The 26,074-nt window shown below is 39.4% G+C and overlaps 1 protein-coding gene across 1 annotated transcript; it reads right to left on the bottom strand.

Annotated features, from left to right (window-relative positions):
- On the bottom strand, positions 1-26,063 carry SPCS2 (signal peptidase complex subunit 2). The gene is made up of 5 exons (XM_034995020.1): positions 25,921-26,063; positions 10,440-10,523; positions 9,506-9,666; positions 7,758-7,892; positions 1-775 (listed from the first exon to the last, which is right to left on the bottom strand). Exons 1-5 carry the CDS (start codon positions 26,032-26,034, stop codon positions 589-591), a joined length of 681 nt encoding a protein of 226 aa, XP_034850911.1. The 5' UTR covers positions 26,035-26,063; the 3' UTR covers positions 1-588.
- Between the last annotated feature and the right edge of the window lie 11 nt (positions 26,064-26,074).

The following is a 26,074-nucleotide window of genomic DNA, read 5'->3' as shown; positions in this document are numbered from 1 at the left end:
TAAAATTAAAAATGCCATTGGCTTCTTTAATTGGTTAAGAGCACAAAATGTAACAGGCAGAAGGTCTGTTTTAAACAAATTAAAAAGATGTGGTTTTTTCCAATTCCCCCCAAGTCAGATATATACACACCCACAAAAATGGTGTGTGAAGGAAAGCTGTCATACACAAGAAGTTGTATCCTGAATTAAGGGAAATAGCTATTGAAATAGGAATTAACACAATAAAGTCAGCAACAGGTTAACAATTTCAAAAACTGAGCCTTCAAATGCTGCATGGCACAAAGCTATATGATATAAAGTACTGCTAGGTATGAAGGACGAAGTCTGTGTGGCTGCTAGCAAAAATGCTTTTCCAGAAAAGCAAATCAAAACAACACAATCAGAAGACCAAGGCTAAAGCTAGATATCAGAGCTACAACTTCTCATATCTGAACTAGAAAATCCTATTTATCCAGAATGGACTAAAATTTCAGGACAAAACAGGGACATTTTTAACATATCTTACTTTATCCATTTTAAGTTCTCTTTCCTTCTCCCTCACCCCGAAATTCAGCATGATCCAGCAAAGATGGCTGCTTTTAGAATTGGCTATTTTATTTTTCTTTCTGTGGCAAGACTGTCATGGAGCCTGGATATCTCAGGCTCATATGCATCCATGACCAGTGTCCCGCTGTGGTCAAAAAACTTAGCAATGGACTTGGTGAATTCGGCCTCTCGCTGCTGCTTTGTTCTTCCACTGATGAATGTCAACTTCAGAGTGTATTTGTCATCGAACCTAAGCAAAGATAATAAAAACCAAAGATAGAGATTCAACAAGTAACACTAGAGCATCAAGTGGTTTTGAAGAATAGGGCTGAGCTGGCTACTGGTGATACAGGTAACACACAGAGCTACTCTTTAAAAAAAAAAAAAAATCCATGGTGCCTAACTGCCTTCAAAATACGAGTTCTGATTCATAGGTACTGCCATGTCTGCCTTATTTACTGTGTCAACCTCCTTTACTTTGTCATAGACCATTAAGATATATGGACCCCCACCCTCTTACCTCTGAACTTTACACTTGTTATGTTAGAAGGGTCTTCCTAGTAGACACTTCTCTCTTATCTCACCTGACTAGTTCCCATTTGTTAATATTAGGGCATAAACTTTTCTGGGATACCCTTCCCAAACTGGGTCAGATGTCTCTTCTTTGTCATACACGACACCATCTACTGTCAACTCAGATACTGAGCACCTAGCATATGCCAGGTCTAATGCTAGGCTCCCATGCTGTCAATCAAATTATCTACTGAAATGATGTTTATGTATCTGTGTTCTTCACTAAACTCAAAGATTCTTGAGGACAAGAATTCAGTCTTATTTGTTTTCTATTCCCAGCTTGGCACTCGGTAGACAACCAAATTTTATGAATAAATGAAGAACCTTTGTTTTCCAGAGATGTTCACCAATTCCAGGCTGCTCAGTCCTTGTTCCCTGTAATCAATCTAGTTCCAGGTTCTACCCGTATTCCAGGCCAGAGATAAATCTTTAACTACATGAATTCCAGAGATTCCTTACCTAAGTCTTAAGGTATCTTGAAGGCCTTCGCTATCTCTACCCTTCAAGAGGGTTTATAAAAATCAACCTCTGGGGGCACCTGGGTGGCTCAGATGGTTAAGCGTCTGCCTTCGGCTCAGGTCATGATCCCAGGGTCCTGGAACCGAGTCCCGCATCGGGCTCTCTGCTCCTTGGGAGCCTGCTTCTCCCTCTGCCTCTCTCTCTCTCTCTCTCTGTCTCTCATGAATAAATAAATAAAATCTTTAAAAAAAAAAAAAAAAAATCAACCTCTGGCAGGCTGATGTTCCTCCCCCGACTGTGACCTGTTTGTTTCTGTCTCCATTTAATTAGGGCACATTCAGTGGATTGTCAAGCTGTTACTACCTTCAGAGGAAGCAATTGTTGGAGCCTCTGTTCCTGCATGTTTAAAACAGGAAAGCTACCACCTAGTTTTCAGGATTACTGTCACGGTTAAAACAGTGCCTATTATTAACCAGTGCTCAAAAAATCATAGCTCAATAAATTATTGTCTAAGAAATAACAAGTGTTAGTAAGGATGTGGAGAAAGAGGAACACTCTGGTGGGAATGTAAATTGGTGCAGCCAATTACAGTGGAAAACAGTATGTGGAAGTTCCTCAAAAAATTAAAAATAGAATTACCATATGATCTAGTAATTCCACTACTGGGTATTTACCCAAAGAAAACAAAAATGCTAATTTGAAAAGATACATACCCCTATATTTACTGCAGCATTATTTACAATAGCCAAGATATGGAAGCAGTGTCAACTCAGATACTGTGTCCATCAATAAATGAATAAAGGAGGTGTGGTATATATAAACAATGGAATATTACACAGTCACAAAAAAAGACAAGATCTTGTCATTTGTGACCGACAACGTGGATGGACCTAGAGGGTATTATGCTAAATTAAATAAGCCAGGGAAAGATAAATACCACATCATTTCACTTATATGTGGAATCCAAAAAACAAAACAAATGAATTAAACATACAAAAAACAGAATCAGACCTGTAAATACACAGAACAAACTGATGGTTGCCAGAGGGGAGGTGGCTGGGAGGATGGGCAAAATGGGTGAAGGGGAGTGGGAGACACAGGCTTCCAGTTATGGAATGGATAAGTCACAGGGATAAAAGTCAATATATTCTAAGAGCACTGCATGGGGACAGATAGTAGCTACACTTGTGGTGAGCTAACTACAGAGATGCTAAATCACTATGTTGTACACTTGAAATTAATGTAACATCATGTGTCAACCATACTAAAAAAAAAAAAATTGTCGTCTAGCCAGTTACTCCCAACCTGGATAGCTATGACTGAAAGTCCTTAAACTATTTTCAACACCTCAAAACTTTTTTCAAACTCAAGTCAACTGCCATTAATTGATTTCACAATAATCTCGAAACTTTTAGGCCCAGTTCCACTGGCAGTTCCATGGCTTTGATGGTAGGACATGATCTGATGAGTTGTGATCTGATGCACTTCAGTTAGTATTTACAATATGTAGTATACAACTTATATATTATATAATTACACAACATGTAATTATTACATCTAAAATATTTTCAGGAAAATATAACAATATGTTATTATAGAATAATTATATAATATTTATTCAGTCCTAACTTTACATGTCAGGCAGTTTCAGATGCTAAGGATATACAGCAGTGAACATAAGAGACAAAACTCTGCCTTTTGGGACTTTTACTTTAGTGTATATGAAAGAACCAACAATAAAATACAAAATATGATGTTTTATATATAGTAGACAAGAAAGGCTTCATTAAGCAGATATTTGAGCAGGGCCCTGAAGAAGAGAAAAGAAGAACAAGCTATCTGGAAAAAGAATAATCCAAGCAGAGTTCACAGCAAATGCAATGGCCCTAGGGCAAGAACATGCATGGAATGTCTGAAGAACAGAATGGTATGAGAGAGGAAGAAGCCACAGGAGATAAGGGGGGTGTGTGCATTATGTGTGTGGGGTGCAGAGAACAGATGAGTATGGACTTCTAAGCTGGGCTTAGGATTTAGATTTTTCTCAGAGTGACAGGTTTGGAGCGGAGGATTGAGTTGATCTGCCTTCTGTTCTAAAAAGATCACTCTGCCTGCTGTACTGGAAATAGACTATCAGCAGGGAGAGCAGCTGTGGAGGTCCATGAAGACATTATTACAGTAACCTAACTGAGAGATGAAGTAGCAGAAGAGATGGAAGTGGTCAGACTGATACATTTAGAAGGCAGAACTGACAGGATTTGCTGACAGACTACTGGAAAGACTAATAAGGGAGCAGTCAAAATGACTGAGTTCTGGACTGAGTAACTAGAAGGATGGAAGAGCCATTTATTGAGATGGGGAAAACCGGAGGGATGCAGGTTTGGATGAGGGATAGCTGAGTTAGGTTTTGAATGTGTTGATTTTGAAATGCTTATTAGGATCCGATGTCAAACAGGAAACGAATATATCTGGGAGTTGAGGACAGAGGTGCAGGATGAAAATACAGATTCAGAGATCTTCATCATATAGATGGTATTTAAAGTCTTCAGAGTCTAGATAAGATTACACCTAGCGAGCAAATATAGAAAGAGAAGAGGTGCTAGGAACAAGCACTAGCAGCATTTCAAATTTAGAGGCATCACAAAGGAGACTAAAAAGCAGACATTAAGAAGAAAATTAGAAGATTATGGTATCCTAGAAACCTAGTATAAAAAAATAAAAGTATAGCAAGGAGAGAGTGATCCACTATCAAATGCTGGTCGAGTAAGATAAGAAAAGAGAAATAAAGACAAGCAGATCCAAGAGATAGTGAGAGAAGAAAAGGGGGGCAGAGAAATAAGACCATGTGAGGAAAATAAGAGGAACAAACCCAATTTTTTTTTAGTTGGGAGAAATGACAGCATGTTTGTATGCCACAAGGAATGATCCAGCAGAGAGGGAAATATCAAGTAAATGAAAGGGGAGAGAACCTAGTGGACAAATAGACAGAAGGCTGTAGACAGGAACTCAGGAAGAAGCCAACTGAAGAGCACTGCAAGCAGGTAATGATGGGAGGCTTCTGACTGCTTTGATCCTCTCAGCAACAAAAGAAGCTGAGAGTAAAGATGAGAGAGGAGGGTAGGTTTGAGGACAGAGGAAGGTATGAAAGATGCTCTAGGACAGTGAGAGTAACTAGACTACAGAAATGCCATGGAATCTAAGTTGGGTAAGGAAGAAGTGAGACAGTGAAGGAGAAAAGAGACAATGAAAAGTTGGGAGGCTCAATGGATCAAAGATGCCATTGGGGCTGAAGAACCACTAGGACAAGAGAACCAGAAAAAGAGGAAGCAATGATCAGAGACTGGGATACTCAAAACTGAAATTATAGAAGGTAATTAGTTATCAGCAAAGTCTAGGATATGTCCAGGAAATAAGTGTTTAAGACATGGTAGAAAACAAGATGATCAGAGGAGAAGCCAGAGAACTGGAATCCATCATCTATTTGGATAATGAAATGACCAAGACTTCCAAAAGGAGCTATGCTAGAGTGCCAATGAGCCAGGAGCTATCTTCAAGGAAACAGAAGTGAATCTGTATTTAACTGAAATGAGAAGCAACAGGGGTGGCATAGTTCCTCGCCACAGGAAACGATGTGGCAGCTGGTAAAAATCAGCAAGAAGGAGGAAAAATCAGAATCCTCGTACACTGCTAGGGGGATTGAAAATGGTGCAGTGGTTTTGGAAAACAGTCTGGCAATTCCTCAAGCAATTAAAAAGAGTTACCATATGGGGCACCTGGGTGGCTCAGTCAGTTAAGCACCTGACTCTTGATTTCGGCTCAGGTCATGATCTCAGGGTCGTGAGATCAAATCCCGTGTCAGGCTCCGCACTTGGCGCCAGTCTGCTTAAGATTCTCTCTCCCTCTCTGTCTGTCCCTCCCCACCTCCCCCTGCTTGTGTGTGTGTGCATGCACACGCTCTCTCAAATAAATAAATCTCTTAAAAAAAAAAAAAAAAAAGAGTTACCATATGACCCAGCAATTCCTCTCCTAGGACATTACCTGAGAAATGAAAACGTACGTCCACACAAAAACTTGTATGTGATTATTTATAGCAACATTATTCACAATAGCCAAGAAGGCTGAAATGACTCAAATATCCATCAAGTAATGAATGGATAACAAAATGTGGTATAACCATGTAATGGGATATTTGGCATAAAAAGAAATGAAATATTGATACATGCCACACCATGTATGAACCTTGGAAACATTATGCTAAGTGAAAGAAGCCAGTCAGACCATATATTCTATGATTCCATTCATAGGAAATGTCCAAAACAGAGAAATCTATAGAGACGGAAAGTAGATCAGTGGTGTGACTTAACACTGAGGGAATGGGGCAGGTTGATAGGGAGAGGATAGCTAAAGGGTACAGGGTTTCTTTTTTTTTTTTTTTTTAAAGAATTTTATTTATTTATTTGACAGAGAGAGACACAGCGAGAGGGAACACAAGCAGGGGGAGTGGGAGAGGGAGAAGCAGGCTTCCTGCCGAGCAGGGAGCCTGATGCGGGGCTCAATCCCAGGATGCTGGGATCATGACCTGAGCCGAAGGCAGACGCTTAACAACTGAGCCACCCAGGCGCCCCCAGGGTTTCTTTTTGAGATGATGAAAATGTTCTAAAGTTGGCTGTGGTGATGGCTGCAGTATCTGTAAACATACTAGAAACCACTGACCTGTACACTTTTAAGTGTGTGAACTGTATGGTAAGTGAACTATATCTCAGTAAAGCTGTTAAAAAAATAATACACTGGGTAGGGGCACCTGGGTGGCTCAGTCAGTTAGGCATCTGCCTTTGGCTCAGATCGTGATCCCAGGGTCCTGGGATGGAGCCCCATGTCAGGCTTCCCTGCTCAGCGGGGAGTCTGCTTCTCCCTCTCCCTCTGCCCCTCCTCCCAGCCCGTGCTTGTTCTCTCACTCTGGTCTCTCTCTCAAATAAATAAATAAAATCTTTAAAACACACACACACACACTCTGTATATTGTACATATGAATGAAATGGAATGTATGAATGAAAATAAAGAAATCAAGATGTTGCTAGGGTCTAGAATTCTGCAACTCTGTTTCAGGGGCCTGGCATCATAAATTTATGATGGCTGAGGTCAAAAGGCAGCTGGGAGCCCTGCCAGGAGAACTCAGCTGGAACCCCAGAAGAACATTCCACTCCTCCTCATAGCATCTTCACAAGCTGGTAATGAGAGAGGCTGTTTGGTGTTGATGCTACACTTACCTTTGTATATGTGAATAACTGTACTTGTAATTTAAGAGCCTACCAGGTGCTAGGACCTATCCCCTGTGTTTTTAGGATAGTAACTAAGAGCATGAGGTCTGGACTCAGATGTGGGCCGGAACACCTGCTAGAATTCACTTTTGGGCTCTAGGACCCTGGAAGAATTAATTAAACCCTTTGGGTCTGTGTTCTTATCCATAAAATGGGTTGTTCTAAGGTTTGAATGAGATAATGCACTTGGCATGATACCCAGTATATGGTTAATGCTCCACAGACGTTTGCTATTTTTACACTTGGTATATATACCAGCTGGCATCTTCTCAACAACTCTATGAGACACTCGTGATCCAGCTTTGACTAAAGCTCAAACAGTTTACATGATATACAGGAAGTTATACCGCTAGAGAGAGAAGAGCTGGAATTTAAACCCAGCTCTGGATCCCTAAAAAGACCTCAGGTATCACCTGCATGAAGTTATACCCACAGCTGATCAGAAACACTGAAATGTGCTTCTCTGAGTTGCCCAGTGCATTGCTGCAAAAATTCCTGATTGCACAGACTGCCGTCAAGATCACAGAACACATAGAAGCTAATGGGGTTCTTCAATGATAACTCACTTCACACCTTTGGCCTTCATAGTTCTGTACTCTAATTGGCTCAATTTATTGGCCAGAGGGAAAGACTCATTCTTCATCCTTCCACCAAAGTTCTTTCTCCCACGTTTATCCTCAGAGCACTTCTGTGATGACACAATCTCAGAAGTACAATGCTAGGAAAAACCTTCTAGACCATTCATACCCCTTACTTTGTTTTACACGACAGGCACTATGATCTGCATGGAGTAAGCATACAATAAAATAGTCTATTGCTGAAGATGACTCGACTGCCAGAGAAAACCCAACGGCAGGATTAAAGGATCTATGAGGATAGTCATACCTTTTGAGACTGGAGGACAGTTGCCAAATATCATCAGGATCCATTCCTGTAGGATCTTTCCTGTGGGCCACAAGAAAGATGCTCTTCTCCTTATATGAGGTATAAATGGTCAGGATCCCCATCATCACAAAATAGGTTCAGATAAAGTTAAGGAGAAAACACACAAACATACACACACAAAGAAATAACACAAACTGACAAGCAAGGGCTATGAAAACTTCCATAATGATAATCCTAGAGAAGATAGTTTCATCTTGCTGCAAAAACACTGAAAATTTAGCTATTTTATTTTTTATCCTTGTGTATGTGTATACATATATATACACACACACACACAGTGTCTAGCACAGAGAAGTCATTACCAATATATGTAAAACTGACATGATTATAAAAACAGAAAGATGTTTTGCTTTAAACACCAAACAAATGAAATGTCATCATGGTAGTTCTCTTGGGAGGCCATATATTTGTAATAATGTTGCCCTCATGGTTTAAACCTCTTTGGAACTCCTTTGGGAACTGCCTCCAGAACCTATGGCATATTCTTTGGAACTGCCTTAATGGTGAAAAAAATCATACTGGGATGATTTATCTGATTACTAAAAGGAGTGAAGGTGCCAATTCTGGGACTATGATTTGTTATCAATTTGGATAATACCATTTATAATCAGGGCCTGCTTTATTAAATGGCTTGCTAAAAGAAAAATCCCCAAAGCATATTTTTTAGAAATACTTCAGGTAGTGGCGGCACTGTTAAGAAAAGTAAACTGCCTACCAAAATGATTTGTTTTAAATTAGTACAGTGCTGGCACATAGCAGACACTCAAAAATACTATATGGATATTAAGAATAAGGCAGTCCTATATATTCCAACATGAAAAGACATCCAATGTATTTTTTTAAGTTACAAAAAAAAGTGCAGTATGTCCAGATTGACTTAGGGAGGAGGTGGTGGGAATCACAAGAAAACTGTTACTATGAACAAGTAGAATTTTTATAATTATAGTAATAATATAAGTTCTCTGAATTTAGCTTTTTGAGAAATAATCAAGGTGGATAGGTAACAAACATGATTCTACTTTTATCATAAAAGGAGAGGGGAAAGAAAAGAATCTGAGAGCAGATTACATTACCAAACATGTCTCATTTAATCTTTTTAATTCTGAATGTGTATTGCCCATATTTGTAACTGAGCAGCATTCAAACATCTCCAGTAAGTTAAGTTCTTATTATCACAAGATCACAAAACAGTTTGGACTTCAAACCCAGGTTCTCGAGCTCCAGAAGAGAATTTAATTGTGTTATACAAGCCACACCTCTATCTCATGCTCAATATGAGCATGTCCAGTCCAGCCCTTCAGCTTCAAGGAAACCTGAACCTCCAAAGTCTGATCCTTCCCTAATATCCTGGAATGAGTTTCTTGAAGCAGACCAGGTATAACGGGAATGTGGCAGGCTAGAAATGAGAACTGGGTCTCACTATAATGTGTGTTTTCCTATTAGGCACTCATACTAAGATAATGATCTCTACAATAACTAAACAGAATTAAAGATAAAATAACCACATTAAATCTCAAATATCAATGATAATAACTAAAGTTACAGATGCCATAGCTCATAATGTTAAATTCTAACATTAGTGGGCCCTGGAATCAGTTTGTCTTTTGTAGGGAGCAGGGAGAATTATCAGTAGAGATTTTAATAAGCAGTCACAACAGAAACAAACCTGAGCATAAATAAAAGGATATGATATGACACACAAAGCCAAAACAGGCTTAGATTCTGGAAAGGGGTGCATATAATCCCAAATCAAAGCCACTATGGCAAAGAAACAGGAGATGGTACAGATGGTGAGGCGACCGTCAATCAGACCAAAATTCTCCACATATTTGTACTTTTCCAGAAGTACCTAGTAAAAAGAACAAGGAATCAAGTGCACAGGATTGCTTCCTTCCTAGTACCTGCTTTTATTCTTAATTTCCATGATTAAAATATGTTAAGAACCATATAAATTACCAATAGCTCTCTCCAATCAGGATTTTACCATTCCAAGCAAAAAAAGACTCAAGCTATTCACAATGAGCCCAGAGAAAAAGTTCATCAACTTCTCATACATTTTTTTAATCCCCAACTTCTCCCCTGGGATGAAGCTAAAAGTCCCCCCGCTTTTTTCTTTTAAAGAGAGAAGGGGGGAGGGGCAGAGAGAGAGAGAGAGAGAGAGAATTTTAGCAGGTTCCACGCCCACTGCAGAGTCCAACAAGAGGCTTGACATGAGGCTTGATCTTACAACCCTGAGATCATGACCTGAGCCAAAATGAAGAGTCAGAGGCTTAACCGAGTGAGCCACTCAGGTGCCCCTCTTCCCTTTTTAAATAGAGAGATGACCAATCATGAATGAATGTCCTATATTCCCTCAACCCTCTTGGCTCTAGGCTAATTAACCTCAAAAACAACAGATCACCAGCTTTCTGGAATTCAAAAATTAGAGAATTTGACAGAGGCTTGAGGTAGCTAACATTTTAACACATGTTCCCCACATTTACTGTAAGGATTTCAGAAACTGCTTTATGGCTCAATTCCTAAAACTAACAACTACAGTCACTCCAAGTCACAGAAAAAAAGATCCTACAGACGTGTCATAAGCTATATATATGCTAACAGAATTCCACCTCAAGAAAATACCTTTTTGGCAGAATCATCCAAAGAATTCTTCACAGCTGATCCATCCCATTTGTCAATTTTTACAGGCTTATCATCAATCTTCCACTGTAAAATAGAAAAGTTGTGCACCAAGAGATATAGCATCTTACTGAAAGTAAAACGAACTACTTCCTTAAGAGTGTTTAAACGCCCACCCCCTGACCCAGGCCCAAAATGGTGTCACTTATATTAAGACCTCAAGTCAGTAAATTAACACCTAGTACCTAACCTAAGTGCAGTTTCAACCCCCAAGAAATATATCCCTTAACCAGTCAACAGAGGAACTTCCTGGTCAGCACTAGGAAATTTACTGATAGACCCCCCCGACCCCTTCCATTCCTTAAAACAATGGTTTCTTCACTAATAACCCTTTTTTCCACTCCCTCTCTAGCTTTAAAAATCTTTCCATTTCTGTAGCCTTTTGGAGCTTCCCTCTACTTGCTGGATGGGATGCTGGCCGATTCATGAATCTATTATTAAAGCCAATCAGATCTTTAAAATTTACTTGGTTGCATTTCTACTTAACAAGAGCATCTTCAAGTATATGTACATTTACTCCTTGTCCCCTGATGTCGGACAGCTAAAAGACAAACACTTAAAAAAATGAAGTTGAAGGAGACTAGGTCACTAGAATCAGGTGGTACTCATATGATGTTGCCAAGGCTCCATGCTGGAAAGCTAAATCTACAAGCCCCAAACCAGAACATTTACCTGGGTTACAGAGACTACTGTGTGAACTCACATATTCCATCCTCATTTTACCCAAATGTGGGAACAAGGAAAAAAGCTCCACTTGTTCATCCTTTCATTCTATGACCACAAAACTTAAGACAATTTACATCCATGAACTTTCAGACACTAACAAAAAGAGGAAGGTCTCTTTTAATAGATCTTTGTCAGTAACAACTTTTATATTTTACCAGCATATCTTAACTGTAGGAAAACAGCAAGTCCAGTGTAGTCTGTTGGAAAGAACATTTTGAATTAAAAAATCAAGTCTTATTCTCAGTTAACTGTATGACTTTGGACAAACCCCATTTCAATTTCCCTCATCTACAGAGATATAGAAAGGTTTCCCAATACTGTGCTAGTTAGAATCAAGTGATTGTCTCTCACATTGTTGGTAGAAATTCAAAATGGTACAACATATACTAAAACAATTTAGCACCTTGGATTCTACTTATGGGAATTTTTCCATATCTGCATACACATGAACTAATATACAAGGCTACTCACTGCAGCAGTGTTTTTAATAGTGAAAAGTAACTCAAATACTCAACTATAGGGGACTGGTTAAACAAACTGGCGCACCCAGATATCTTGAGAAGGTCGAGGGACAAGAGTGGGACTGACTTCTCAATGTATGCCTTTTTTGATTTTTATTTTTTTCAAAGCACTTTAAACTATTTGATTAAAAAGAATGCCTTTTAAATTTTTAAACACGTTAACATTTTATATAGTAAAAAATGTTCTCAAATGCAAATGATTACATGAACGTAGCTTACGTGGAACAGGGTACTACAAATAATCTGATAAACCTGTCTTTTATAGATCATAATGCTCAACTCTTAATTTTTTATATCAGGTGAACAAATACCATATTTCATAAAAATTACAAACCAGCAGGCAATCCAAAATTCACTTGACTTTAGAATGGATTTTACCTAAAGACAGAGAACTTTGTATTTATCTTTGATTGAGCACAAGATCAGAGATACTGTATACAAGAAATGAGACAGAATACCTGTAAAAAGTAATTGAGAAGATATTAAAGGAATGTAGAAATAGAATTCATCAAACTTGCTTTTTTAAAAATTGTGATCCTATATACTATTACACAAAGAAGAAAAACTGTGAAGTTTGTTGAGTGAAAATACATGAATTACAACAGTCATGTTTCAACTGATTAAAAAGTCAATCAAGGTTTTTTCCCTTCATGTATGATAAAAACAAGAATTTTCTTTGAGCGGGCGCCTGGGTGGCTCAGTTGGTTGGGCGACTGCCTTCGGCTCAGGTCATGATCCTGGAGTCCCAGGATGGAGTCCCGCATCGGGCTCCCTGCTCAGCGGGGGGTCTGCTTCTCCCTCTGCCCTCTTCCCTCTTCCCTCTCGTGCTCTCTGTCTCTCATTCTCTCTCAAATAAATAAATAAATAAAATCTTTAAAAAAAAAAAAAGAATTTTCTTTGAGCAAATTACTCGTGGCAGCATGCTATAATAAGTGATTCCTCCTACAAATCACACTCGACACCTACTTTTAAAAATACAGACTGAACCAAGAAGAAATTAATAGGCTTTCTACTAAATAGCTCACTTACACTTAGTTAAGTAAATTCCATTTTGATAACAGCAAGCCAAAGAAACCTGTACAGCCAGAATCCACAATTCAAATTTTTGTGAAACAAAGTCATTAAAAAATTTTGGAGTCATTCCAAAAAGAAAAATCATATTCTCATAGACACTCAAGCTGCACATTACTACCTGCAGGGCATTACAGAAAAGAAACTTGCCTTTACAATTCAGAGGATAATTTATTGGCACTTCGGGGGATTAAACACAGAAGAAGCCATTATAGCAGGTGATGAAATAGCCCTAGATCTACCTCCACAGTTCTGGTACCTAGAAGCAATCTTCAGTAAGTGGCACAGGAACATTTCTACTGAATCTCAAAGAAAGTTTATTAAATGATTTCTGAAGATATGGGAGCATCATCCATTTTAGGTGCATGAAAAAAACCTTCAGCCTATTTCAGAGGAAACAGCATCTCTGCTGTAGTACAGAGACTTCTGGAAAAAGGGCAGGAGGGTGGACATTAGGCGCTTATTTTTCTGATTTATTTTCTGTCATTCTCAAAACTGCTCATCAACTAAAATGTATGCTACTCTTCTATTTTCTCTCTACTGCTATTCAGGGCATTTTAGAAACTTTTTTCTCTCACTCTTACCTTCCTCAACCGTAAGTGCAAATTGCTTTCCTTTTGTAATAAAATGGCAAAGCAAAGGTTGGCTTCTTTCATGTGGGGCCTCGCAGGATAAATTATGAAGAAAGGCTCTGTGCAGAAAAGAGGTAATATAGGTGTGAGACTGCCATCCCTAGAAAGGCCTGCTAGAAAGGCTGGTGTTGGAAAGTTGGCTGGTAAACAGTCTCCTACACTGATACAAACCTTCTCCTACGTGATTAAGAGTGGCTCATTGTGCTTAAACTGTTTATATAAATAATGTGGTTTATGCTAAATACCAGTTTTCTTTCTAGGAGTCTGGAATTTGGGGGGCACAGGCTAGGCAGAGGGTGCATACTTAATCAGCCCCCAGTAAAAAACCTGGGTACTAGGTTTCTAATGCGCTCCCTTGGCAGAAAACATTCCACATGTACTGTTAGATCACTGTTGCCAGAGGAATTAAACACAACTTATGGGACTCCACTGGGAGAAGACTCTTGGCATCTTCCACTTGGCTTCCTCCAGACTTCCATCCTATGGATCTTTTTCCTTTGCTGAAATAAACCTTGCCCATGAGTACAACTACACACTGAGTCCTGTGAGTCCTTCTAGTGAATCACTGAACAAAGTAGTCTTGGGGATCCCTGATACGGGCAATATATTGCCAATTAAGATATAGCAGATGCTGTAACTTCACACAGTTCCTCTTTCCCACACATTCCCTCCCGCATATTACAGATACATGTATACTGGGCCCAATCAACAATCACAGGTATTGACCTTAAGACCATTGCTACTATCAATCCCATTCTCCAGAAAGACACACTACTTTTATCTCCTTTTAACTTTTTTAAATATATTCATCTCTATAAAAAAAAAAAAATTTACATTGTTATTTCTTAATTTTTCAGTTTTTGACATTAAATCTATAAATTTCTCACTATGAAAGAGGAAATTTAGCCATTTCATCCCCTGCCACACTCACATTAATTTTTCCTGCTCCTCCCCACCATCTTTTTAATACAGCCATAGCAGATCACTAGTGATTTGGTCTTATATAATAGCTTAATTTTGGCTAGATCATTATACAGTTTGAATAATGTTATGACTATAAATGCTATTCACAGATGAGTCATGTAGCATACCAGGATTACTTTTTCTTTCCTGATAGCTTTTGCTTTCCTTGGAGCTACTGATGTTTGGGTTGTTGTTTTTAATCAATATATTTGTCACCAGTGTAGTTTCTAATTCTCTCCCAGTTGTTTAAATCTCCTCTCAATATGTGCAAAAGTATTCAGCATTCTGTGAATTTCATCGTTTTAGAGAAATTGGTCTTAGACCTCCTGACTTGCTGTGATCTGGGTGAACTGCTTTCCAGGCCTGCTGTATAGCTGTCACCCTGGAATTTCCCTTTACTATTACTATTTACTATTTCCCTTAGCCTCCTCGTGGGCTGGACCTCCTTTTCTTAGACACCATGTTTTACTCTTTTCTTGGTTCCCTTGATCTGGTGAACACATCCTCTAGTGGCTTCCTTGAAGAATGCACATGGGAAATAAATTTTGAGACTATACACCTGAAAATGTCTTTTTATTCCACCCTCACACTTAAGAGAAATAAGTTCTCTTCAAAAATTTTAAAGTTTTGGGCGCCTGGGTGGCTCAGATGGTTAAGTGTCTGCCTTCGGCTCAGGTCATGATCTCAGGGTCTTGGGATCGAGTCCTGCATCGGGCTCCCTGCTCAGAGGGAAGCCTGCTTCCCCCTCTGCCTTTCTCTCTCGCTCTGTCTCTCATGAATGAATAAAAAAAAAAAAATCTTAAAAAAAAAAAATTTTAAAGTTTTATTCCACTGTCTCAACAGTTTGTGGGATTCCTAAAGCCACTCTGATTCCTGATCCTCATACAATGCTTTTTCCCTTCTGGAAGAACTTAAACAAAGTTCTTTATGTTGTGTATCTAAAATTTCAAGATGATGTCTTTCTGCAGGTCAATTCTCATCCACTGTTAAACTGCTAGTACCACTGCTAGGCCCTAAGCAGATCCTCAATCTGGAAACCAATGTCCTTCAAATTAGAAAACTAGCATTCAGGGATATTAAGTGTCACACAGCCAGTAAGTGAAGCCAACAAAATTACTTAGGGCTAAGTTACAAATACATGGCTCACCATAAAACTGTCCCGTCTTCAGTGATAGAAACTTACTTTTAACTTGTCTTAATCTCTGAACTCAACTCCAAGGCAGATTCTGTTTGTGGCCTTATTCTCAAAGACGTACTATAAATCAAACCAGAACCTAACTGATTTCAGACTGACTACAAACAGATGGAGGCAAATGCACTCTTTCTTCACCCAATTAGGTGGGCCCTTATTGTGCAAAGGAGCACAATATAGTGGTTAAAAGCTACAGTTTTGGAGTCCAACCACTTGTGTTTTAATTCCCACCTTTTCACTTAATGGATGATACTGGGCAAATGATTTAATCTTTCTACAGCCTTAGTTTGCTCAATTGTAAAATGAAGATGATAAAGATATCTATTTCACACGTTACCATGAGGATTAATTATGGTAATTATAAGACACAGCAAAATGCCTAGTATGCAACAAGTACTTATTAAAAATTAGCTATTGTTGTTGCTATTAATTATGTAAAACTAATATACTGCATCACGGTTAGCTGGATTTATATAACATCTCCCTCAGTAACAGGGAGTATATGTTTTTAACGTTCTCAGAATCAGGGACACAATACAGCATCAACAGCTACTACTAAAAAGATGTCTGAACTCTTATGAAGAAAAAAGAGAAGGAAAAGATTTATAAAATGTTAACTTTCAGTTTAAACTTAACAAATGTATACATGGCTGAAATAATCTCACTCAATTCTTGTCCACAGAATTTACTGCGTGCATGTGTCCTATGTATTGAGCTAAATGTTTTATATACACCATCTCTTTTAATCTTTATGAAAACACTATTAAGAACAATTACCATCTGCTATGGACAAACATGTATGTCTCCCCTGAAATTCTAATTTCAATGTAGATAGTATGAGGAGGTGGGCCTTTGGGAAGTAATTAGGTCACGAGGGTAGCGCCTTCATGAGACGGATTAGTGCCCTTACAAAAAAGGCAGGAGAGCTTGCTTCCACTCTCTCTCTGCTTCCCCACCACGTGAGGCTACAAGAAGGCTGTCCACAAACAGTAGAAGGGCCCTTACCAGAATCCAACCATGCTGGCACCCTGATCTGAGACTTCCCAGGCTCCAGAACCACGAGAAATAACTCAGTTGTTTAAGCTACCCAATCTATGGTATTTTTGATAAAGCAGCTCAAACTAATATCCTCCTTTTACAGATGACACTAAGGGTTTGAGAAATTTGCAAAAAGTGACAGCCAGGAAGTGGTAAAGCCAGGATTCAACCGAGTTTTCATGATTTCAAAACCCATTCTCTTTCTCACTATTCCGCACTGCTTCCCACAAGGTATAAGGAAAGGAATTATTAGTCATCAAAAACAAAAGAAAAAGACACAAATCCCTGAAGTGACAGCCATACAAAGTAACCTGATTCCTATTTAATAAGTTATAATTAATAACATAAAAAATCTTTAAAAGATTTTAATCTTGAATACGCCAACGAAACCCACAAAATATATTTGAATTTTCCATTTCCCTCCCTTTAAAACCAACTGCAATTTAACTGAAAATATAGCTCGGAAAGTCCAAGTTTAAAGAGATCACTTCCCTGTCAGTACCAACGTAAGAGATAAAACACTTTATTGGACCAGCATACCTGCTGCCAGACCTAGATGGCTAACCAATTCACAGAAAATACGCATTCGATGGCTCTGACAGAACATTACAAAGACTCATTTCAGTTACGAACCTCTGCTGCAAATTTGAACAATAAAAAGTTCTACAAAGACATTTCACTGCAGATATGGCATTAAGAACTCCACTTTCTAAGGACTTCGGAAGAATATTAAACACAATCCAGGTCTTGAGCATATGTAAATAGTGCAGGAAGGCATTTTCTGACTTAACGATTTGAGGATTACAGGCTTTTCCTGTTCTCCATGCATCTTCTGGCCTTAAAGGCAAAAAAGGACAAAAATCCTTGGTCATTAAGGATATGTCCAGTAATACAAAATTGTCTTGAGTATGAAACAACAGCATGAACACTTCTATTTTCTTATTTTTATAGAAGTGAAAACAGAAGTTATGCAATGATAAAGACCTCAATGAATTGCTTCATAAAGTTCCTTCACTTGACAAAGGGTAGTAAGACTCCAAAAGATTCAATTCGCACTGAAGAGATGAGGGCTACCAGGGGTGAGCAGTGCCAATAGGACCCGGCTCTGATTTAGAAAGAGCCAAGTATGGCTCTAAGAAAAACTAATTCACTTTCTCTCTCCCTTCTTTGAAAGGTCTCTCCAGTTTAGAAAGGGGATATAAGCTGCAAAAGAGGAAAAGTAATAGGAGATGAGGCACTTGACAGAGGGAATATATCCTAGGTAGTCTTATTTACTATGCTAAGGGGCTTGGACTTTATTCTGAGGCAAGCAATAGAGAATATTTTAAGCAGAGGAACACCACAATCAAATTATGTTTTCTTTTGTTTTTTTAATGATTTTATTTACTTGACAGAGAGAGACACAGCGAGAGGGAACACAAGCAGGGGGAGTGGGAGAGGGAGAAGCAGGCTTCCCACCTAGCACGGAGCTGGATGTGGGGCTCGATCCCAGGACCCTGGGACCATGACCTGAGCTGAAGGCAGACACTTAACGACTGAGCCACCCAGGTGCCCCCATGTTTGTTTTTTTTTTTTTAGTGGCAACCTGGTAGATGGTCTAGAAGGGAGTAACAGTGGAGATAAATACATCAGATGGGGATTGATTTAGATGCAGGGCCTGAGTAAGAGCAGCAGCAAGGGGATAAAAAAATTCAGGCTCAGATAGCTGAGCTATCATGTCATTTTCCGAAAAAAGGCACACAGACGCAGAGGAGAAATACCCATTTGTATGTGCTGACTCTGAGATCTTTAAACTCTATAGTTATACTGATTTCAGAATTTTCTTTTTCTTTTTTTAAGATTTTATTTATTTGCGAGAGAGAGAATGAGAAACAGAGAGCATGAGAGGGAGGAGGGTCAGAGGGAGAAGCAGACTCCCTGCTGAGCAGGGAGCCTGATGTGGGACTCGATCCCAGGACTCCAGGATCATGACCTGAGTCGAAGGCAGTCGCTTAACCAACTGAGCCACCCAGGCACCCTGATTTCAGAATTTTCTAAACCAAAATTAAGATTATAAAAACTGATGTTAGACTCGAAAGGTGAGATTACTATTTGAGTTGGAGATATGGACCCCTACCACCCATATTCATACATTCAAAATAAATGTTCAATCTGGGGAGAAAATAATGTCTGTCTTGAGAATAGGCACCATCACCAAATTTAGATCCTAACTCAGAAATATCAGTTATCTCAAAGAAAGACTTTAGCTCTTAGCAACATACTTAATTTTCAATCTATTTTTTTTTTATAAAAATGACCATGAAATACTACAAAGAAAATTACTTAATAGTGCCTTATTAACAGCTACATTTATTACTGGAGTTAAGTTGGAAGTTAGAAACTACCACGTGTTAATTATGAGCATGAACATTAGTGCCAACACCAGAGAAACCAGGTAAGTTGACTGGCTCTGGCTACTTAAGTCTAATATACCTATTAGATATCCATGTGGACAGGGCAAGTAGGAAGTTGGACATATAAGTCTAAGGCTCAAAGGACAGGTCCAGGTTGAAAATTCAAATGTGGAAGTCATCAATTTACAGATGGTATTTAAGCCATGACACTGTTACCTCCGTGGGATGAGTGCAAATAGAGGAAGAGGGGCTTGCCAATATATACAGGTCAGGAAGAAAACAAAATAGTGACAATAAAGACAGAAGCAATGAAGGAGGAAGAAAACCAGGGGCAAATTATCTTCTAGAAGCCACATAAAAAAACTTTCAAGAAAGAAGTGATCAATGACTCAAATGCTACTGAAAGTTCAAGTAATACAAAAAGCTATTATTGAAATTTGACAAAACAGAGATCAGAGCCAAGAAATGGTGCAAACAGCTGAAAAAAGGACCTGGCAGATGGAGATTGTTAACATCTGTGATATCACTCTGTTACATAATTGTGAATGACTAGTTAAGAAAATAATAATAATAGGAGCGCCTGGGTGGCTCAGTCATTAAGCGTCTGCCTTTGACTCAGGTTGTGATCCCAGGGTCCTGGGATCGAGCCCCGCATTGGGCTCCTTGCTCAGCCGGGAGCCTGCTTCTCCCTCTTCCACTCCCCCTGCTTGTGTTCCCTCTCTAGCTGTCTCTCTCTGTCAAATAAATTAAAAAATCTTAAAAAAAAAAAAAAAAATAATAATAATTTGAAGCTTTAGAGGTTACTCACTGTCAAGACAAAAAGAAATGAGTTTTTAAAACAGATCTAATTCACATGCCATAAAACTTACCATTTATAAAAATGTACAATTCAGTGGTTTTTACTATCTCATTTATTATATTGTACAACCATCACCATTAATTCTAGAATATTTTCATTCCCTATAAACAAACCCCATAACCTGTAAGTAGTCATTCCCGATCCCCTGCCCCCAGCAACCACTAATCTACTTTCTGGCCACTTGGGTTGCTTCTACTTTTGGTTACTGTGAATAATGCTGCTATGATCATTTGTGTACAAGTTTTTATGTACAGACATACATTTTCAATTCTCTTATGTTTATACCCAGGAGTGAAATATGCTAAGTCATATGGTAATTCTATGTTTGACTTTCTGAGGAACTAATAAACTGTTTTTCCAAGGTGGCTGCATCATTTTACATTCCCACCAGAAATACAGGAAGGTTCCAATTTCTCCACATCCTCACCAACAATGATTATTTTTCTTTTCTTTTTAAAATTATTATTATAGCCATTCCAGTGGTATCTCACTGTGATTTTGATTTGCATTTCTCTAATGACAAATGATGCTGAGCATCTTTTCATGTGTTTATTGGTCATCTGTATATCTTCATATGGAGAAATGTCATTCAAATCCTTTATTCTTTTAAAAATTAGTTTGTCTTGGGGCACTTGGGTGGCTCAGTCGGTTAAGTGTCCAACTCTTGATCTCAGGTCAGGTCTTGACCTCAGGGTCGTGAGTTCAAGCTCCTGCATTGGGCTCCACACTGGGCATGAAGCCCACTTAAAAAAATCTTTTTTTGTTAGTCTTTTTATTATTGGGTTGTAACATTCTCTATATAGTCTAGATAGTAGACACTTACCAGAAATATGATTTGCAAATATTTTCTCTCATTCTATGGACTATCTTTTCACTCTCTTAATAGTGTCCTTTGACACAAGAATTTTTAATTTTGATGAAGTAAAAAATAATGAGTTTTGAGATGTTATTTTAAAGTTTAGTTTGCAAAACAATGTTAAAAAGCCAGCACCTTGGGGCGCCTGGATGGCTTAGTTGGTTAAGCGACTGCCTTCGGCTCAGGTCATGATCCTGGAGTCCTGGGATCCAGTCCTGCATCAGGCTCCCTGCTCGGCAGGGAGTCTGCTTCTCCCTCTGACCCTCCCCCCTCTCATGTGCTCTCTCATTCTCTCTCTCTCTCAAAAAAAAAAAAAAAAAAAAAGCCAGCACCTTGTTTCCTTAAACATACACACACACACACACACAAACTACAGCAATGCCATAAAACTGTTCATCTTCTTTGTCAGAGGTGGGTTAGGGTTCAGGCATACCACCCAGAAATCTAGGCTAAGATACCACTGAAGACAGCAAAAGGAGATACATGGCCTAAGGACACATAGTTGATGGGTGACAAAGCCAAGGCTTGAACCTAGGTCTTCCAACCTCAAAACAGATGTCCTTTCCACTACTGCAGTAGTTAGCACAGGGCCTGCTCTAGTATGAGAGGCAATGTACTAAGTAAGCTAAGAGCACTGGATTAAGAAAGAACTGGGAAGTCAGGTTCTGGAACTGTAACTAACTCAATGTCTCATCTTGGGCAAGTTGCTTCATCTTCCCCTCTTCAAATGTGTCCATGTCTATAAAACGAGGATGCTGGAACAGATGAATTTCAAAATCTCTTCATTATAAACATTTTAGAGAAACCACTATTGATTAAGCAGAACAGTTTCAAACCAAACAAAAACAAACAAAAAACCTTTAATATATCAGAACCAGAAGGGATTTAAAAAGTAATCTAAGAGAGTTCTCAACCTGGAAGTAACTGTTAAAATGTAGAGAAAAGAAATAAATAAACAGCCATGTGTAAAAACAAGCAGCTGTCCAGGTCCCACCTCCAGAGAATCTGATTCAGGTTTGGGATAAGGTCCAGAAATCTGTATTTTTAACTAAAACCCCAATGGAGTCTGATGCCTTTATATGATGTTAGGAAAAAATAGGTATCTAAGGAAGCTGAAGCCCAGAGTAACCAGCTAGTTAGTAGTAACTATATATATATTTTGTTAAGTGCTTACTATGTGCTAGACATAGGGCCAGACACCTTTTAAGGTAAATATTATTCTTCCCACTTTACAGATGAGGAAACCGAGATACAAAGAAATTTATTAACTTGCCTAAGAATACATTTCTGCTAAATGGCAGAGCCAGGATTCAAAGCCAGGCAGATAGGCTGGCTCCAGAGCCTGCATTCTCAACTACTAAAATATAAAAGCTCTGTTTTAGGATCAGGATGACAGTCCAGCCATGAGACAGAAATGAAGTTAAACAGGTATGAAGTTAAAAGGGTCTGAATACAACTTCTAAAAAACACAGTTTAATACCACATTTTCAGAGCCAAAACAATAGCCTAAACAGACAGAAATCCATGTACAAGGTTAAAAGGACTTGGATATAGTTCTGGAAAGCATGGTTTAATACCACATGTCAATTTTAATAGCTAAAACAATTAAGCAAGCAATTTTCTTTACAGCCTGATATGTAGAACAAAATGCTTTGATGTATTTTAGGCAAAATAACTTACTGCAATGTATTTTAGGCAAAATAACTTACTGCAATGATCTAAGTAAGTTATTCTGTGATGGAGGCATTTGCATACCTATTTTTAAGATGAGGAAACTAGAATTGCTTTGTTCTCAAAGTCAGTTTCATAGGAGCAGAAATTCACATCTGCTTAGGGAAAGCTAGAAGCACACTGAAGCACATTTGCATCTCTTTATTACATTTCTTCATGGCAAGTGAAACTACAGCTGCAGGAAATAAAAACCCTCCCCCCAAAAAAGACAAATAAAATTAAAGAGATTGTAAGATAACAGCCTCTCAATCTCCGCAGAGCAAAAGCTTCTCTATTCATTCAGATCCTGTTCCCCTGAGAATAACATTTTTCCCATCTTCTCTTCCACAGTACCTTCAGTTTTCAGACAACTAGAGGCAGTTTCTTTAGACTGAGGGGGCAGATCTGAGGGTTTTTTTCTCTGCTAAATTTAATGCTGCAAGTACTTATTCTGTGTTGATTGCCTCAGAGCACTATAAGGACCTTTCATGGGAAACTGGACAAATACAGACTGGTAAAAAAATATAAGACAGTATGTCATATAAGTGACAGCTTAATTCCCATACACAATAAATGCTAGAGAATTCAGAGGAGGAACAACTTGATGTAAAGCTGAAATGAAGTTTTCCAAGAAAAAGCACCTAAAAAGATCTTATTTTCTATCCTCTATGTCCCTCACACCTTGGTTAATTCTGTCAAGTGCTCCTTTGTGAGGCCTTTTATCTACTGCTGCTACTCAAGCTGGGGTTCTCATTGCCGGGTCATTCTATTTTTATAGCTGTTCACAAAGAACACTTAACCAATATTGTACAATTTAATATTTACAAGTCCATAATACATATGGGAACCCACATTATTTACATAAGGAAATTTAAGTTCAGTAACATCATGTAACCTATCCAAGGCCATGTGGATTTCAACAAGCTATACTAGAACTTAAACTTTTTATAATAAACCCCACACACTAGAATGGTATAAGGCCTTGTTCGAAAGCTTTTTTTTTTTTTAAAGATTTTATTTATTTATTTGAGACAGAAAGAATGAGAGAGAGAGAGCACATGAGAGGGGGGAGGGTCAGAGGGAGAAGCAGACTCCCTGCCGAGCAGGGAGCCCCATGCGGGACTCGATCCCAAGACTCCAGGATCATAACCTGAGCCAAAGGCAGTCGCTTAACCAACTGAGCCACCCAGGCACCCTGTTCGAAAGCTTTTAATTTCTACCTCTCCAAACTAATTTTCTGAAAACCACTTTATATAGCCTCAAAAACTTTCAACAGCTTCCTACTCCAAGCAATCCATGCCCCCTCTTTAATCTGATTCTACCTTCATATCACTACAGGTCTCTTAGAGAACAGTCCAGTCAACTCACTACCTGAAACATCAGGCACCATCTGCTCAAGGACATTCTTACGTAGTATGCCATCCTTCTCTCCCAAAATAAGGTCCCAGCTCCACTCTCAGACATGAGGTCTTCCCCTGGAGCCCTCACCCCTTATCAATTAGATCTCACGGATCATTCTCTCTCTCATTTCAATTTCTGTAAAAAGCACACATCTGAATACACCAAATACTTTTAATATTTGGGGTACCTCTATGTCCTATAGTCCGCTATACTGAATACTTTCTGACAGTAGGATTCTTGATTTTTTTTCCCTCTGCTATTGCATATGTGTATGTAACATGTGTTACAGAGATCATTCATGTATATCACCTCATTTGATTCTCCCCAAAACCGTACTATTTCAGATGAAGGTAAGCTTTGTGAGGTTAACTGACTTGCCAGTCTTCATACAGTTTGAAAGTAGCAAAGCCTGTATCTTTTGATCCTCAAATCTAGGTTCTTTGAATAATGCAATGATGCCATATACTCTTCAGTAAAGAATGCCCATGCTTAATGTTTGCTGGTGATGATCCAAACGGCAGAGACAGCAAGAACAGTCAATGCGACAGGATGAGCATAGGCTGTAAGATGCTCACCAGCAGAAAGGCAGGATTTATGCATGAAAGTAAATATCAATTCCCAATACTTTCCCATGTCTTGGAGCAATTTACCATTCCAATCCCCAGAACTTGTTCTCCTCTCTTAAAAATGGTTAGAGTTGGGCGCCTGGGTGGCTCAGTCGGTTAAGCGACTGCCTTGGGCTCAGGTCATGATCCTGGAGTCCCGCATCGGGCTCCCTGCTCGGCAGGGAGTCTGCTTCTCCCTCTGACCCTCCTCCCTCTCATGCTCTCTCTATCTCATTCTCTCTGTCTCAAATAAATAAATAAAATCTTTAAAAAAAAAAAGAAAAAAAATGGTTAGAGTTGAGAACCATGTGATTCAAAACCAATGACACCCCAAAACAGAAGCAAAAAGACCTGGATCTGAACCCCTCAATATGATCACATATTTGTTTCTTAGGCACCTATCATGCGTTAGGCACAGGATGTCTGAAAGCTGCTTTCCATTAAAGCAAAAAATCCTTACTATATTAATAGCCCCCCATGCTTAACATCTCTCATCAAACTGGCCCAGGGCCCTACAATGAGAGAACTGGAAGGGACTAAGGGTACTTTAGGCTAAGTCCCTCATTTTAGAGGCAACATAGGGAGAGCAAGCATATTTCAAGGTCACACAGCTAACTAATTAGAGGCAGAACCAATACTAGGACCTACATCACCATACAATTGTTTCTTCCAAGATGCTCTGCAAAGGGCAAGAAGGGCCAACTGAGGAGCACAGTTTTCCTTTTTTTCTTTTCCCTTAAGCCTCGTTGCCAGAACCGCAGTTTAAAAAAAAAAGAATGGATGGGCGGAGAGGGAAAGAGGCTAACTAGAGCAGGCAGCAAGCTCATGAATCCGAGTCACTTACTGCACTTGGTGGCGGGCAGAGGGGCAAAAAGAAGGGGAAGGGTGAAGAAGGAGAGGGAAAAACAAAATCTTATAAGTTTCCTGTCAGCTCAGTAAGGTAAGTAAATACTCAAGTAAATTCAGTATTCGGAGTATCGTGATAAAACGCCTAGAAACTTCAGTAAGCAAAAGGTCAAGGAGCACTTGGAATCTGTAGCGAAACCCAGCGTGGTGGGTCGTGATGGAGAGTTTGGGGACTACTGACTACGAATAGCTGCGTTCATTCCTTCGGGCTTGTTTTCCCCGTCAGTGAAATGGGCACATCGACTGTGGCCCCCAGCACCTCCGAAAAAAAGTGACGGCTGCATTGAAATACAGGAATAATCAAATTATCCTAAGAAGCTGTGATGGCCAGCGTTAAGGACCAAGCACGCTACCAAGAAGAAATGAGGCCTGAAGAGGAAAGAGGTGTGGAGAGACCGGACTACATGCGCCGGTAGGGTTCCGAGGGAGGACCAGACGAGGTCTACCCGCTAAGAAGCCACACAAGAAAAGGGGGGCGGGGATGGGAAGGTGGGTTCGTCGCCTCCCAGGCCTCCCCAGGTCTCGGCTGTCCCCAAGAACCGGCTCCTCACCTTGTCCAACAAGCCGCTGCGGCCACTGCCTGTCCCGCAGTTGGGACCACCGCCGGCCCCACTACCGCCTCCGCCACCACCGATCCTCCCGCCCTGTGCAGACGCCGCCGCCATCTTGTCTGCCTCTGCGTCTCCCTCCCCTCCTACTTGTCCG

Source organism: Mirounga leonina, unplaced genomic scaffold (genome assembly GCF_011800145.1).
Source record: "Mirounga leonina isolate KUSES-001 unplaced genomic scaffold, KU_Mleo_1.0 Mir_92, whole genome shotgun sequence".
NCBI lineage: Eukaryota > Metazoa > Chordata > Mammalia > Carnivora > Phocidae > Mirounga > Mirounga leonina.
This window is presented reverse-complemented; position numbering and strand designations above follow the sequence as displayed.